General features: G+C 38.7%; 1 protein-coding gene across 6 annotated transcripts in view; it reads left to right on the forward strand.

Annotated features, from left to right (window-relative positions):
- Positions 1-15,032, forward strand: part of LOC139726587 (tyrosine-protein phosphatase non-receptor type 4-like) — a 163,619-nt gene that overhangs the window by 102,443 nt on the left and 46,144 nt on the right. For all 6 annotated transcript variants that reach the window (XM_071637574.1, XM_071637576.1, XM_071637578.1 and 3 more), the window contains exons 6-7: positions 9,783-9,903; positions 11,940-12,027. In XM_071637574.1, the coding sequence (XP_071493675.1) occupies positions 9,783-9,903; positions 11,940-12,027 (209 nt within the window). The remainder of the gene's footprint in view (positions 1-9,782; positions 9,904-11,939; positions 12,028-15,032) is intronic.

Below are 15,032 nucleotides of genomic sequence, written 5' to 3' on the forward strand. Positions count from 1 at the left end.
ATCCTGAGCATTCTTCTTGCAGGAACACATTTCCTTGAATTTGATGAGTGTACATGAATTTCCTCAGTGTTCAACTCACGTATACTAATACCAGTAGATTAACATACCAAACACAACATTTCAGCTGCCACATTTTAAGTGTCATTCATAAATCTGTGTAGTGGTGATGAAATGATTAATACAATATGTAAAGGACACATAGAAATTTAACAAGAAATAATGAAAAATAATGACTATCGGAAATATAGATGTCAAATGTAAAACCTTTGCGCTGCAAAAGATTCACTTTGGTTGCATGGCTAGAGTAAAATCTGTGAAGACCATCTATGTTTTGCATTATTTCACAAAACATTCTTCTGAGGATCACTGAAGGAAGTAATTTCTTTTGTCCTTGTGAATAAGAGAGAATATGAAGATTGCAATATACATTGATCGAAGTCATTGAGAATATAAATGCAAAATAAATTCCATTTTATGATATTCAAGTTTTACACTGTAACTGAGCAATATTTCAATCATGTGACCAAAGTAGAAGTCATTGGTTGCCATGTTAGGCAATGACTTGCAAAAGTTCTTTAAGTTGTTATTTTAGTATCACTGAATTTTTCTATTGATCTCAAACTTTAATGTCACTTTCTCATTCCAAAGAATTTTTTTCCAGGGGGTTGGGGGCATAATCCCTAAACAGTGAAAGCAGTTTCCCCTATTTACACATGCATGGCAGGTAAAATTTGAATTTAGTTCCATTCACCCTTGATATTTTAGCTTCGCTGTGCAGGAGTGCGTGGTTCATCAAATTAGGAATGAAATTTCAAATCAAATTTGGTCCCTAATTTTGGACCTTAATTAAAGTTGGCATCTCTCTGTGGACGGTTGGCAGCCTGTGTGCTTTGCCAGTGGCATTCTCTATTCTCATCCTACCTGGAATGCCCTTCAGAGAACTGTTGTGGGATTCACACTGACACGAATTAGTGGGGTACAACTCTCGAGATTTTCATCGCAATCCAGATATTTTTTTACCTTTGAGGACATAAACATCCCACTAAATAGTGTGATCAGCGTTGTGATCCATATCTCAAGAAATCTTGCGATTGTTTCAGAATTATTACGATAATTTGAGAAATAGCACAATAATTTGCACTGCAATGAGTGTGTGAACGCTGGAGCAAATTATCTTAAGATTTTTTAATCCGTCATTCACACATCGAAGCACATGAACACAAGGGCATGGGTCACCATTTTTATATAGATTGTGGGCGTGCGCAGTTTGGTCGACAAATTTATCACGATCAGCAATTAGTGGGGTATATCTGTCCATCTTGGAATAGGTGCAAACAAATCTTGGTATTTGGATTGCAATTGTTATCCTGCTATTTTGTGAGTGTGAATGCAACTTGTGTCCCAAGGAAGAAATTAATGACTCACTGATACAGTTGACACCGCGTAATTGTTGAAACTTAGGGTTAAGAGCCCCCCGCCCCCACTATGCACTTGTCTCTGTAAAAGGGGTCAGAAATTAACAGGGATTGATATGCATAGTTGCAAATCATAGCACATTTCTTCAAGGGGTTAGGCTGGGTACAGCATGCAGGGTGGGCTGCCTGATATTAAAGATACATTGTTGCTGTAGATCCAAATCTACATTTTCATAATAAAGGAGACTCCATGAATACCATTTGATACAAAGATGTTTTTGTTTTCTTTTCTTTTGTTTTTTGGATGGAAATCTGACGGAAAATATGTCCCATCAAACTGATATTTTGTCTCATTTAAGCAGTGTATATAATCTGGTTTGCAAATGATGTTTTGGTATTGGACAGTTAAAGAGGTGTTCACGTTTTTCCAAGACCCAAATAAATGAAGGTCACTTTCTTGTATATTCTTTAAAGCATCCAATAGAGCATTATCAGTGATTTCCAGGGTTTGTTTTTGTATTTTTTATCAGTGGTTTACCTCTCTACTGCATAAATAGTGTCTGCATTTCCCCCCTTTCTTTTCAAAACAGGGTGGTTGGTTCTAATTATGAAGCCTGCACATGTATGCAAAGAAATAATGTTTTTTTTTTTTGACATAAGCACTTAATGTGTATAGGACATAAACACTACACAAGTCTTGGATTACTAAAAGAAAAAATGCAGCGATGCCTCAAGTGGCACTTGAGTGTTTTAGCTCTGATAAAATTCTTCATCAAAAATTCTTAATCGAAATAATCTTGATAAGATTCTTGATCGAAACAGGTTACGGGCAATTTCTTATGTTTTGGATGTCATTTTCAATCTCAAATGTTTTCTGGAGAAAGCAGATAGTGTATACCATCATATGAAGACATCACCCCCTCCCCCTAAAAGGTTTTAAAAAAAGAAAAGAAAAAAACAACAAAATGAATTCACCATTTGCCTGCACATTTGCTGGCAAGGTATTGCACAGAACTGACAAGTTCACTTCTTCAAATAGAGTTGTGAGGTAAAAGGTTGTATCTGAAGACTTTTAGGAGTATAGAGGACCCTGGATGAAAAGCTAGAGGACTCTCCATCATCCTCCAGGAAGAGGAGGAAACCAGAGAGGACTGTTGCCATGGTAACACCCCACATCCCAGCCAAGGATGAAGCAAGCAAATGAAACAACATGAACAATGGTGATGAATTCCAACCCACAAAGAGAAAAGGAGAAGAAGAGGCAAGCAATGAATTGCATTCCTGGTGTTTGGCACAAGCCAGAGTACTTCATAGGTATTTAAAGGGGTATTTTGTTTCTTACAGCCTTTCATGCATTCAGGATGTTCTGTATGAGGTGACAGCAAATCCAGACATGCTTGAGACAATAGGGGTGATGAAATGGCAGTAATTTGACTGATAGCATGCAGAAGACTCGATCAAAATGGTAGAAAGAGACTGAGATGTGATGTAGAGAAACAGCTGTTATGACAAAAATGTTGAGTGTACTGGGAGGACGAGAAATGCACACATTCTTGTGTACATTAACTCTTGCATGCACATAAATGGCTCTGTTCCCCCGACATCTTCCCCTCTCTAACACTCCTCCTTCCCCCCCCCCCCCCCACCACCACACCCACCAACACCATCACAGCCATAACCAAACAAGGCAAGTCTTCACTAAAATAGAGCGCATGGTGGCAAAATCTATCAAGGAAGTTCTGATTTGTAAAGTCATGGCGATGAATAGATTAATTACATGGTTTCATAACATGACTCAAGTTGTATTCATCAAAATATGTCACTGAAACCATGCCAAGTTCCTCGACCCACTAGCCATAAAATGCAAGCGTATGTTCATATCTTATGAAGAAGACAGACTCAACAGTGTGAAGTCTTTCACTCATGATGTGCAAATTTGATGTGTAATTTTTCTCTCCCGTGTCTTTATTTCTTTCTAACCTACTCACATGTGTTTGATAGCATCATGCTACAGTAATGTCAGAAATTTGGTCAGTGTGTTTGTACACAGAATCTCCTACCTGCTTGGACATTACCTTCTTTTGTTTCTATGCTAAATTGTGTATAGTTGCACAATCAGCTATAATGCCTGTACTAATTCAAAACAGCACGTAGAATTTTGCAGATACGATGTACATTTGTATTGCCGATTATATTTCTATTGCATCGTGATTCCGCATGAAGGTGGCATTTGGTGTACAAGCCACCATGCATCAAATTTCTGCTCAAGATGCTTGCGTGTCATGCATTTTAACAAGTTCAGCAAATTCTGAGAATTTTGTAGTACTTTTACATAATGCATACAGCTTTGTGCTTGTCATTTGAGAGAAACAATTTACATTACCCATTGGATTCTCCTGATCATGCAATGAATGTTGTGAATAATGTTCCATGTCAAATGTTGATTTTTAAAGGGCAATGAACCCAATTCTCCCAGACCCCACCCCACCCACCTTACTCTCACCTCCCAGTAGCCAAGGTTCTTCTGCAAAGGAAGCTGAAATATTGTGGCATCTATTACTATGGTAATTTATCAATGAAAATGATGACAACAAATTGCCGTGGTATCTGTTGCCATGGTAACTCCAGTGTGAATGTACCTAGTATGTTTACATCTTTCCACAAAGACACAAAATTGAAGCACTGAGGTTTTCCATGAATATGATTTGTCATCTCTTTCAGAACAGAAATGGCTGTGAGTCAGAAGTCAGTGTTTATAGTGGTAGAACAGGAAAAGTAAAATAGTATCGACATTATTTCTTGTACAATGCCATTCTCTGTACTTTGCATCTATTCTTCATTGCTCCCAACAAAGATACCCAACCTAGCAGCAGCTTTCTGTCAATATCTCCAGCACTGGAATGCCCCTTAGAGTCATGTCTGTGTTGGCCACAAATGGATACTGTACTGAAGCTCCTGAAAGGGCTCGAGAATTGGAATGGGATGGGGGGATGGGGGGGGGGGGGGGGGAAGAAGAGGGGTGGTGGCAGGTGAATATAGAGGTGAAAGTACAGAGTAATCTGTCTGATCATGGAGCAATAACCAAAAATATCTGGCAATGTCATCTGACAGGGAAGATCACTGAGAGAAAGAGAAGGGGAGATAGAGACAGAGAGTGAGAAAGAAGGAAGGAAAGAATTGAGGAGGGAGAGAAGGAGAAGCAGATGTATTTGAGAGGAAATTAATCAGAGAAAATGAAGGAGAGGGCAAGAAGAGAACGTGAGATGAAAGGCAAGAGGACCGAGAAGGATACAGGATAGAGGAGATTCAGTCAGAGGGGAGGGGTTGGAAAAGGAGAGTGGGAAAGAGTAACAAAAGAAGAAGAAGGAGGAGGAGGAGAAAAAAGAAGAAGAAAAGACTACCATTGCTGGGGGAAGGAGAAATACATGCACCCTGATGAGGGCAATTAAAAGAATAAGACCACATGAGAAAAGGAAGAGATGAAGCACAATATGAGAATAAAAAAACATGGAAGAAGCCTTGAGACAGACAGAAGAACAGACACAGAAAAAAATGGAGGTTGTAAGAGATAGAAAGAAAGAGCTGCATGTAGAAGGAAAGAGGTTGGAGGAGAGGGAGGAGGAGGAGATGGAAGGGGAGAAAGAAAGAAGAGATGAGAAGGATGGAGGATGTTAGAAAGAAAGAGATGCATTCATAAGGAGAGTGAATAAAAGAGAGTGAGGAGAGAGAAGCAGAGCTCATATGACAGATCAAATCATTGTGAGGTAGGGGTAATGAGTCCAGATTGGATTTATGAGGGGGGAATCGGGGACGATGCTCCCTCCAGAATGGCCAGCTTTATTGGACCTAAATGATTGGAGTCACATTTATTGATCAATGGTAACCCAGATGAAGCCCAGGTTGGGACGATAAGAGCAGGAGTCAATTGTCCGCTCCGGCTTTGCAAACACGCTCGTTTGTGGTACGGTCAGATCTACTTCAGGATTGCAAGCCAACAGGATTTCACATAGATAGGGACTGGGAATATATACACACACAACAGTACATATGATGATACCAAATGCATTTCAGTATCTTTAGTATCCTGAATGATACAAGATACTCTATTTCATACAAAATGACAATGTATAAAATGTATATATAATCACATGGGAACAGTTGGTCTTAGATTTTTAAGATTGCTCTCAATATATTGCATGCATACAAGTTTTGTCTAATTGTTAAGCCATCAGAAGCAGTAAGATTCAGTTTTCTCAGATGCTTCTTCATTTTTTTCTTTTTTTATTGCCTATAAACTGAATATAAATATGGCATGTATCTTTTTAGGACAGTGATAAAATTCCCTGTAGGACTTACTGGTATTATTCCTCATTAATATCTAGGTAGTCTTTATGTTTCCCCTCCCCAAGGTCGCAGAGTGGAATTTCGACACTAAAAATTTGACTCCTGAAATGGGAATGCTTTTCTTTGTTTGGCCCCGCCTCTTGATATTGACATAAATTTATACAGTATGATTGTTATGTTCTTTCAGCTCATGAACGTACAAAACGTGATTCATATTTGCTGCCAAGAAATGTGAAACTGTTCTTTCACCATTATCTGATCAGATTTCTGCATCCTTAAATAGAAGACTGAAGAGATCGGCATCCATAAATAGAAGAAAATGTCTTAAGTGAATCAATAAACTTCGAACAGCGAAGTTGCTAAATTTAGGTGAAATTACCCTCACAGAAGGCTGTTGGAGATGTGATCATCAGACTCTGCTGCAACCTTCAGCCCAGACAGTCTGGAAAAATAGGCCCAGTATTTCTCCTATCTGCTTGTAATTGTTAGACGAGTTATGAGAGACAATGATCAGCAACTTATCTTGTCTTTCTGATGTAACCATGGTAACAGCAGCCTTGCCCAAAGCATTTTTGTCTTAATGTGGAGAACATTTGTTTTTCCCCTTTTATTGCATGGAGAAGTAATGAAGCTAATGGTGTGCGGTTGTAGAATTAGGTCAAGTCATATTCTGCATACAGGATATAAAGTGTGTTTGCAAGCACATATCAATGTATGTATAGTAAGTATACGTACGTATGTCTGTATGTGTGTATGTATGCAATCATGTGTGTGTGTGGGAGTAATAGTGTATACTGTGCGTGTGTGTGTGTGTGTGTGTGTGTGTGTGTGTGTGTGTAGAGAAAGAGAGAGAAGTGAGGGAGAGATCTATGTGCTTGAAATACAATATACAAGTCAACCTCCTCGCTGTACATTTCAGATGTTCAAGAGCTGGGGCCCGTTTAATAAAACTTGTCATCAGTGACAATTGCCACATTTCTATGACAAATTTGCTCTCAGCCAATCAAATGCAAGGATTTCAGTAGCTTGTCACATCTATGACAACTTGTCACTGGTGACAAGTTTTATGAAACAGGCCCCTGAAAGAGTAGAAACTCTGTATAAGGGGGGAAAATGCATCAGATGGAGGTAGGCCTGAATTAGCCTGATGTACCCTGGTATCATATTTGTTCTCTTTTTTTCCTTTTTACCATTGGAATAGATGCGACATGAGAATGCGACCTGTATTTTGTTTGTGACATGAATTGGAGTACAGTGAGAACAGCCCCACCCTGACACCTCTAAATGTTTTTCAAATGGAGCCCACTGACTCCTAGTTCAGTGAAGCCTTGTCAGACAGACCTATAGTCAATGTATCGATCTGGCCCCTTTACTGAACTCAAAAGCCCATTATGAGTGTAGGATTAGAGCCCTTTCAGATTGGCAGGAAAACCTGTTTGAAAACGTGCTTAGAAACACATTTCATGCTGACAGAGTAACTCTTTGAAAGACAGAAAGAGAATTTAAGTCATGTTTCTTGAGAACATTTATTACTGAAGTCATGCCGTGCCATTCTAAGTGTGAAACTGTTTTCTAATCTGCTTTTGCACAAATTACAGGTATGTATTTGCAGTTCAAAAAGTTTGGCTTGTAAATAGTTAACTCTTCAATACTGTGTTTGATTCCTTGATTGATATGTATGCTGGACTGCTTTCTTGTTGGTACAGATGTCTGGAAAGATGTCTGGAAAGTAATTGTCCATGAATAGATTAAAACCTAATCCTCCTAATCCCTTGTGTGTCACCATGGCCTTCCTGAGAGACTAAGGAACTGTGCTACACCTGATGAGTGGGCTTGCTAAATGTGTATCTAGGGTCAGGTTTGAAGGGATATCAGAAAACTAATGTAGAAGCTTGTTACGTTAACCCGTTGAGGATGAGTCCCAAGTATACTCGGGCAGGTGTCTGTGGGAAATGCGTGAGGTAGCAAAATCAGTCCGTCCTCAACGGGTTAAGCTGAGTGTCTGACCACACAGAGATGAAACTTGGTTTGGTGCGTATAATTAGCAAACCTCCCAACCATTCTGATTTTTGAGGAAAGAATCTCAATTTTGACCATTTTGTATATTTAACAATACTTACCATTATACTGATTCAAATTTTTACATTGGTTGTTTCTATCCGTAACTCTCAATTTAGATTTATTTTGAACCACTAAATCTAGGATTTTGTTTCTTCCACAAATAATAAACAATGCCTGTAAAGAGAGATTTAAAGAGACGTCAGTGGTATTTGTGAAGAAAGGGGAATAGATTCCGGAAAAGATAAAAGGCAAGTTTTTAAAGGTGAACTGATGTAGAGTTGATGAAGATGTAATGGGAGAGAAAAAGATCTCTTGAAAAAGATTCCTCAAAGACTTCTGCTTTTTGTGTGTTTTGAGCAGTGCAAAGTTACACCATGCAAACAAATCCAACCCCTCTACCCACACACAGGGGAATCATGTGTGTGCTGAACACTTATACCGAACAAACAATATACAGCGCTATAAAATGAAACCGAGACGGGTGATGGATCACGACAGAACTAGATTTTCAATCTGGTGGATGGAGAGAGAGTAGATAGCCAGAGGTAACCTCCTTGATAGGAAAAGGGAGAGATGGCATGGGTGGGGGGGGGGGGGGGGGGGAGGGAGAGCATGTAGAGAAATGGAGCAAGATAGAGAGAGAGACTTATAAGTAAATGCTAGTGAATTACACGATGAAAAATCTGTCCCATTTCTGGGCCAGGGTTGCTGCATGTAGAATCCAATGTAATATATGTGATTATCATTTCTCAAAAGATCAGTGAAGTAAACAGAAGACCTGTCTGAATTTAGCCTTGTTTGACAAGAGCTAGAGGGACAAGAGGGTGGGGGGGGGGTGGATGGAGGTCAAAAGTAGAGAGACACTAAGACGGCATGCAGTTGGTGGGACTGTTGGTCCTTATCGTAATTAAGTGCAGCGACCTGTACATCTTAATCAGATGTGAACATATTTTTGACTTCCCACTCTATTTAAATCCCTTGCTACAGGGTCTTTGAGTGAAATTCCTCAAATGTGATTGTTACAGCAAAGACTTCTCATATGATAAATTCCTGAAGGGAATGTAGTAGAAACAGGAATGTGAAATGGAATGAAAGACAGAAGGTCTGAAGACAGCATAACAGATATATAGGATACATTTCTATAGATACACAAGAAAGAAAAAAGAAAGGATTATGATACAGAAACAGATGTTAGAGATGGCAGAAACAATGACTAAAACAGGGAAAGGAGAATTCAGTGGAAAATTAGAAAAAAAAAATCACCAAGTGTTTTGACAGACAAGAGTTGCAAGAGATTTAACAGAGGAAGAAAATAGTGATGAATGTAATGTTTATCTCCCACCGTATGAAGAAAAAAAAAAGAGGGAGAAAAATTCTACTCATTATTATTCCAGGTATAGAATTCTGAATATCGCAGATTACAATGTATCTGGTGCACAAGATGCCTTGTGTCTTACTGGGAAGGAGTCATCAAAAACTGGGTGAGCCTGTTCCCTGGAAATAGTGTCCTTAGTGTCCCGTGGCATTCTGACCAGACAGGAATGGTGAAGACTACCTCCCATGTGATGCATTTATTTTGTAATCGATGACACCAATGTTTTGATGGAGTGTTTTGAATGCCATGGAATCTTTGCTATCTGATGATCTTTGTAATGTACCCCTGAGCACACCTTCTGTTGGAAGTACTGTACTTTGAAGTCGGTCAATAGATTATGATTTTTTGCTTGTATTTTTCCCCTTGTATTAACATGTATCTCAATCTTATTTATTCTCTTTTCTCTGTCTTTTTTTCCCTGTCTTTCTAATCATGCTCTACTTTCACTTATATCTATCTTTCTCACACTCATTTTCCTTCTTCTTCCTTTCTATATCTTTCATTTCAATATCTTTTCTTCATCTCTGTCCTTCTTTCCATCTCCTCCTCCTCTTCCTCCTCCTTTCTTCGTAATTCTTCTGCTACAGCTGAGCTTGGAGACTACGACCCCCAGGATCATCCCGAGGGCTACCTTAGTCGCTTCCAATTCGTCCCATTCCAGACACAGGAGTTCACCGACACTGTGCACCATCTACACAAGGCAAACTTGTAAGTACTCCATTTGACCCGATGCATTCTGATCCTGGTGCTAGCATCATCTGCACCATGACGCTTTCATCATCAGGCTTTACTTGTGTCAAAAGAGAGAGACAAGTCATAGTGGTAAACATGAAAGATAGAGTGATGATAATATCATAGTGTTTGTACTTTGGTGGTTTATTCAGACTTTGCACTCATTTGTAAGTCAAAATTTGCTCATTTACGTAGTCAAACTGCTCAGAACTGTAAATCACTGTGAATCGGTCTGAACGACCACAGACCACTTCAAACTAAACCTTTTTTTTTTTTAGCATCATCACATCGAGAGGGTAGCCAATATTTGCCAGTCTTGCATAAAATCTCAATACATTCTTTTTGATCTGTTTGGAAATGTATGTGTATAGTCGATGCGACTAGCTGTGCTTCATTGATAACTGCCAGTAAAATTACACACACATGACTCTTGACTATCAGTGCATAATATTGCAAAGATGAGTCAAGGAAACCCTCTGTAATGATCCTCCAGCCCAGCAAGGCAAGCAAGGAATTGAAGGGACCCAACAAAGAGCACTGCCTTCCCAAAGTTCCCGTGAAACTATGGAATAAACCAAGGAAACAAATCAAAATACATGCCAGCCTTGTGCTTTCCATGAAGTATTTATTATTTATTTATTGAAAGGTATTTATTAAATAACATCTCTTGCAGCCAGGAGGCTGAATTGCGGACATTTTACAAGGATCATCATGAATACATTCAAATATACAAACATACATTAGAAATATTAACTATTGCACAATAAAATTGACCTTTACCATCAACAAAACAAAAAAATACAATTATTCACATCTCTGTTCTTATTTACATAAATAATCTCTTTTATTTAATAAATAATCTTACTAAAAATTCAACTTTCTTTTCATCTACTCATCTTCTTTTCCTCCATCTTCTCTTTTACCCCTCCTTATAAACTTTACCATCCTCATCTTCACTTTCACTCCTTCAACCTCTTCTTATTCCCTGAAATTATCCGTATCATAATCACACATTATTATTTGTCATCATTAAAAATCAAAATACCCTTTACTCTCTATAACAAAAAACAATCAGTATACATTCATCAAAAATATACTATTGCACTGTATTATATAAAACATTGGTTTCGTATCAATAAAATTATTCAAACTAAAAAAATTTCTTATTTCACATAACATAGAACAGAGGAACATAGTATGGCAATTAAACTGATCTAAAAAATCTGATTAAGACTAAAAAATTCTGGCAAGTGAAAAAAAAATTGAGATGAAATCAGAAATAAATGAATGAATGGAGGGCCCATAATCAAACACATCATGACTCAATCGCATCACACACAGAGCTACATGTGGGGGTGTATCGTGTCTTTACTCTAATTTGAGGGATTGGTCCATGGCTTGAGATATTCATCTTGTCGATAAAGACTGAAAGAGGGTTTATTTTCTGCTATTTGTGGCTGCAAGTGTAGTTCATACATGGGTCACACACCACAGAGAGATACTGTATACACAGAGAGAGCAGAGAAAGTATGTAGAGGAAGGGTAGCACTTACTAGCCCCCCAAACACAAACTTTACACCCCTCTCTGTCGCTCTTATAGTCCTCATAGTCTAAATTTTTTCATGAGTGCCTCTTTCACTGTTGATGGAATTTGAACAAAAGGAAACAAATATGAGCAATGAATGTAATTATTTTACTGTCTAGTTTTTATATGAGTTGTACACTTGGAAAATTATATGAACTGTCGAACTTGCAATTGGTTTATGAGGATATCACATTTGTAGATGAATGAAGAATTTGAGTGAAAAAAAAAGGTTAGTAGTATTGCACATTATTATTATGTACATGGGATGCATGTGGTATTACAAGGAGTATCATTGTATGAAGGCTTTTCAGTGTGAACAGGGCACGGGCTCCTTAATTACGAAGTAATTTTCCAAAGTGAAGCAGTCCTTGAGCTTCCGTCCCCCAGGCTCCCTCATCTTCCAACGTCTTCTTTCCTCCCTCGACAGTGGGCAGCTTCCTGCCGACGCCGAGTTCAACTTTCTCAACACCGTCAAGAACCTGGAGCTCTACGGGGTGGATCTGCACCACGCAAGGGTGAGATGAGATGAATTTTATTGCTCTATCAGATTTGGGGGGATGCTCCACCACCCCCCCCCCCCATCCACCCCCATATGGAGGAAGTTCTCTGTTTAAATTTAGAACTGACCAGACCTTCTTTGAGTCATATGGATGGCCTTGGTAAACACGATTCTTAGATCATTCAGATGCAGCAGTAGGAACATTACATTTACAGATCTCACTTTTAAGTCACACATTTTTTTTTTCTCTCTCTCTGCCACAAGTAAAGAACCAGCGTCATTTTGAAAGGTATAGATCAAACGAAGGTAGATGTACTTTTGGAAGAACGTTACATATCTGCTGATTCACGCAGAGCTATGTGGAGACTGTGATATATTGTCCCCAGCAAGATATTGTATCTCAGATATCATAATCCACCCAACTCAGTTCTTTATATCAAAAAATGATTTCAGTTTTAGACCATTACATTTTTTTTATTTAATCCAAAGCAATGTTTCAACGTTATTTGATATTATTGTTGTTCTTATTTTGCAAGTATGGTACAAAGGTTTTTTAAAAAGTGCTGTCCTAAATTCATGATTTCTTAGGTAAGAGGCCTTGTTATGCCAGGAACAATGTGGAGATACTTGTACAAACTTTCAAATAACATTGTACCACAAACTATGTAATTGTACATTTTGTAAACTATACTGAAGCTTACTTTGGTAAAGATAACTCCATCCTTTCGTTTTAGCTTTCTTTAAGCCTACCCCATGGCCACTTCACAGTCTGTGTAGGTTCATTATAGGCCTGATTGTTTCTGTGTATTCTCCTTGGCATTGCAACATTTTGTCACAAAAGCTTGTTCAGATCTGATAGTTGCCATTTCCTTGGGGCAGTACAATTTGTGGAGCTTTAAAAATCCCCAACTCCTGTTTTCAACTTGAAAAGGGTTTATTTTGCATGTCTGTCTTTGATAATTAAATATTAGAATGTTATAGCTTGCAAGCCCAAGCAATGGCTTTGGCCAAGGATGCGCCCATGAGATTTAGTGTACTGAGAAACACAGTTTTGAAACATGGTTTTGAAACACGGTTTTGAAACTTGGTAGTGAAACATGGTTTAAGAGCTTATCGCGAGGGTGTTTCTGGCTTGCTTAGGCTAGGCCCATTGTGCATCTCATTATGCTTAGCTTGTCCCATAGCAAATTAGATTAAGTAAATAGGGCATGTGAAGCTATGATGTCATATAAACTGTGGTTTCAAATCACGGTTGCATTTATCAGACTTTCAAAACCTTGTTTTTAGTGAAACAGTTTTGAATTACTGTATACGTCGAATGTTTCGCGAGGTTTTTATTTTCACAAATTTTGCGAGTCAGGTGCTATTCGCGAAATTAAAGAAACGCTAAAATATTGAATCTGATCCCGATGTGGATGTGGCGTACGCGTGTATATTTCTCCGTTTAGTACAAGACTCCATGATCGCGAATTTAACCACTTGCAAAATCGTTGGGAATTCCTGATTCGCAAAAATTTAGACTCGCGAAATATATGGCGTATAGGCCTACAGTACACCGCCACGGTGTGTTTTAAAACCATGTTTCAAAAGCTGTATTTGTAATCATGAGTACCGGTACTGTTTATAGCAAAATTTTGAAACCACAAAATACAGTTTCAGAATCATGTTTCTTCCCAGAAAAGTTTGCTATAAACGCACTCCAAAAGTCAATTGTGTTGCCAATTTGCTGCCAGAAGAAACTGGGATAAAGACGATGATTTCTGCCCAGTTGTGTGACCCAGTGTGTGGAGACCTAGTTGTGCACTGCCTAGATTCGTTATGTAACCGGCAGCCTCTGCTAAATGTAGGAAGCGAGTTTACTGCTTCTGTGTTCGTCCGTATTTTTGTTTCAGGCTGTTCCAAAAATAGGCCTAGCCACATGAGTGTGATTCTACACATCTTAACAAGTGTCCATACTGACCTCTTAGCAGAGATGCCAAATGCTTCATTTTTGCAATATTTACCTCCGCCAAGGGAGGAGATTATGTTTTCATCACCGTTGGTTTGTTTGTTTGTCTGTGCACAAAATAACTCCAAAATTTGGGCACGGATTAGGATGAAACTTGCAGGAAAGGTTGAGAATGATACAAGGAACAGATGATTAAATTTTAGAAGTGATCCGGAAATTTTTATGGATCTTAAGCAGGATTTTTGATATTTTGAGAGGTAGGGTCAATGAACTTAGGAGTTCAAGCTGCGCATTGTTTGAGGTTCTTATACGGGCACTGAAGTGCGTGCTCTAGTTTCTGTTAGGGCAAGGCGCGCCACGCAGCTGAAGGTTTGTGACATAACAAAGGCTTCTATATTGGGAAATTGAGCAATTTTTCAGCGTGCATACTAGTACGTATGGGTGGAAATCACTGATCTCTGTGGAAGAGTAAGATCATCGGTGGAAGTGAAGTAGCTGCTTGGCGGAGGTCTGTGCTCTCAGAGTGCTTTTCTAGTTTCTACTGTGTTTTTTTTTACCACAAATGTTGCAGGTTTCATGGAAAATACTAAATACTGTTTTTCCCATTTTCTATTACTACACACATCTATTGCAGAAAAGGTGAAAATAATGTTTGGTATTTTGTTGTTGTTGTTGGTTTTTTTGCCAAGAATTTGCTTTTCCAGCCCTCAGAACACAGCAGTGTTATTCACAAAGTTGGCATCCCGCATATTAGTGCTGTAGGAGATGCGTATGTCCCAATATTGGAAAAGGTAGGGTATAATGTATATATGGTCTGGCAAAAATAAGTGGTCAGTCTGATATCTGTGCTCAAACACTGTCTGACTGTATGAATTACCAGTGAGTGACTGCTGTAGTAGGCAATATGGAAGAAAATAAAAATTCACGTCCCGTCAAATCTAGCCTTCCATTACAAGTAAACGCGCTTGAGTGAACAACACTTGTTAGGATAATAGACCGAGACAAGACGTATCGTGTGTATGATGGAGAGAGACTCAAAATAGCAGGCAGGCACAGCAAGCATGATAACAGGA

This window comes from Diadema antillarum, unplaced genomic scaffold (genome assembly GCF_040938485.1).
Source record: "Diadema antillarum isolate AM-2024a unplaced genomic scaffold, OU_Dant_1.0 seq00000090_RagTag, whole genome shotgun sequence".
NCBI lineage: Eukaryota > Metazoa > Echinodermata > Echinoidea > Diadematoida > Diadematidae > Diadema > Diadema antillarum.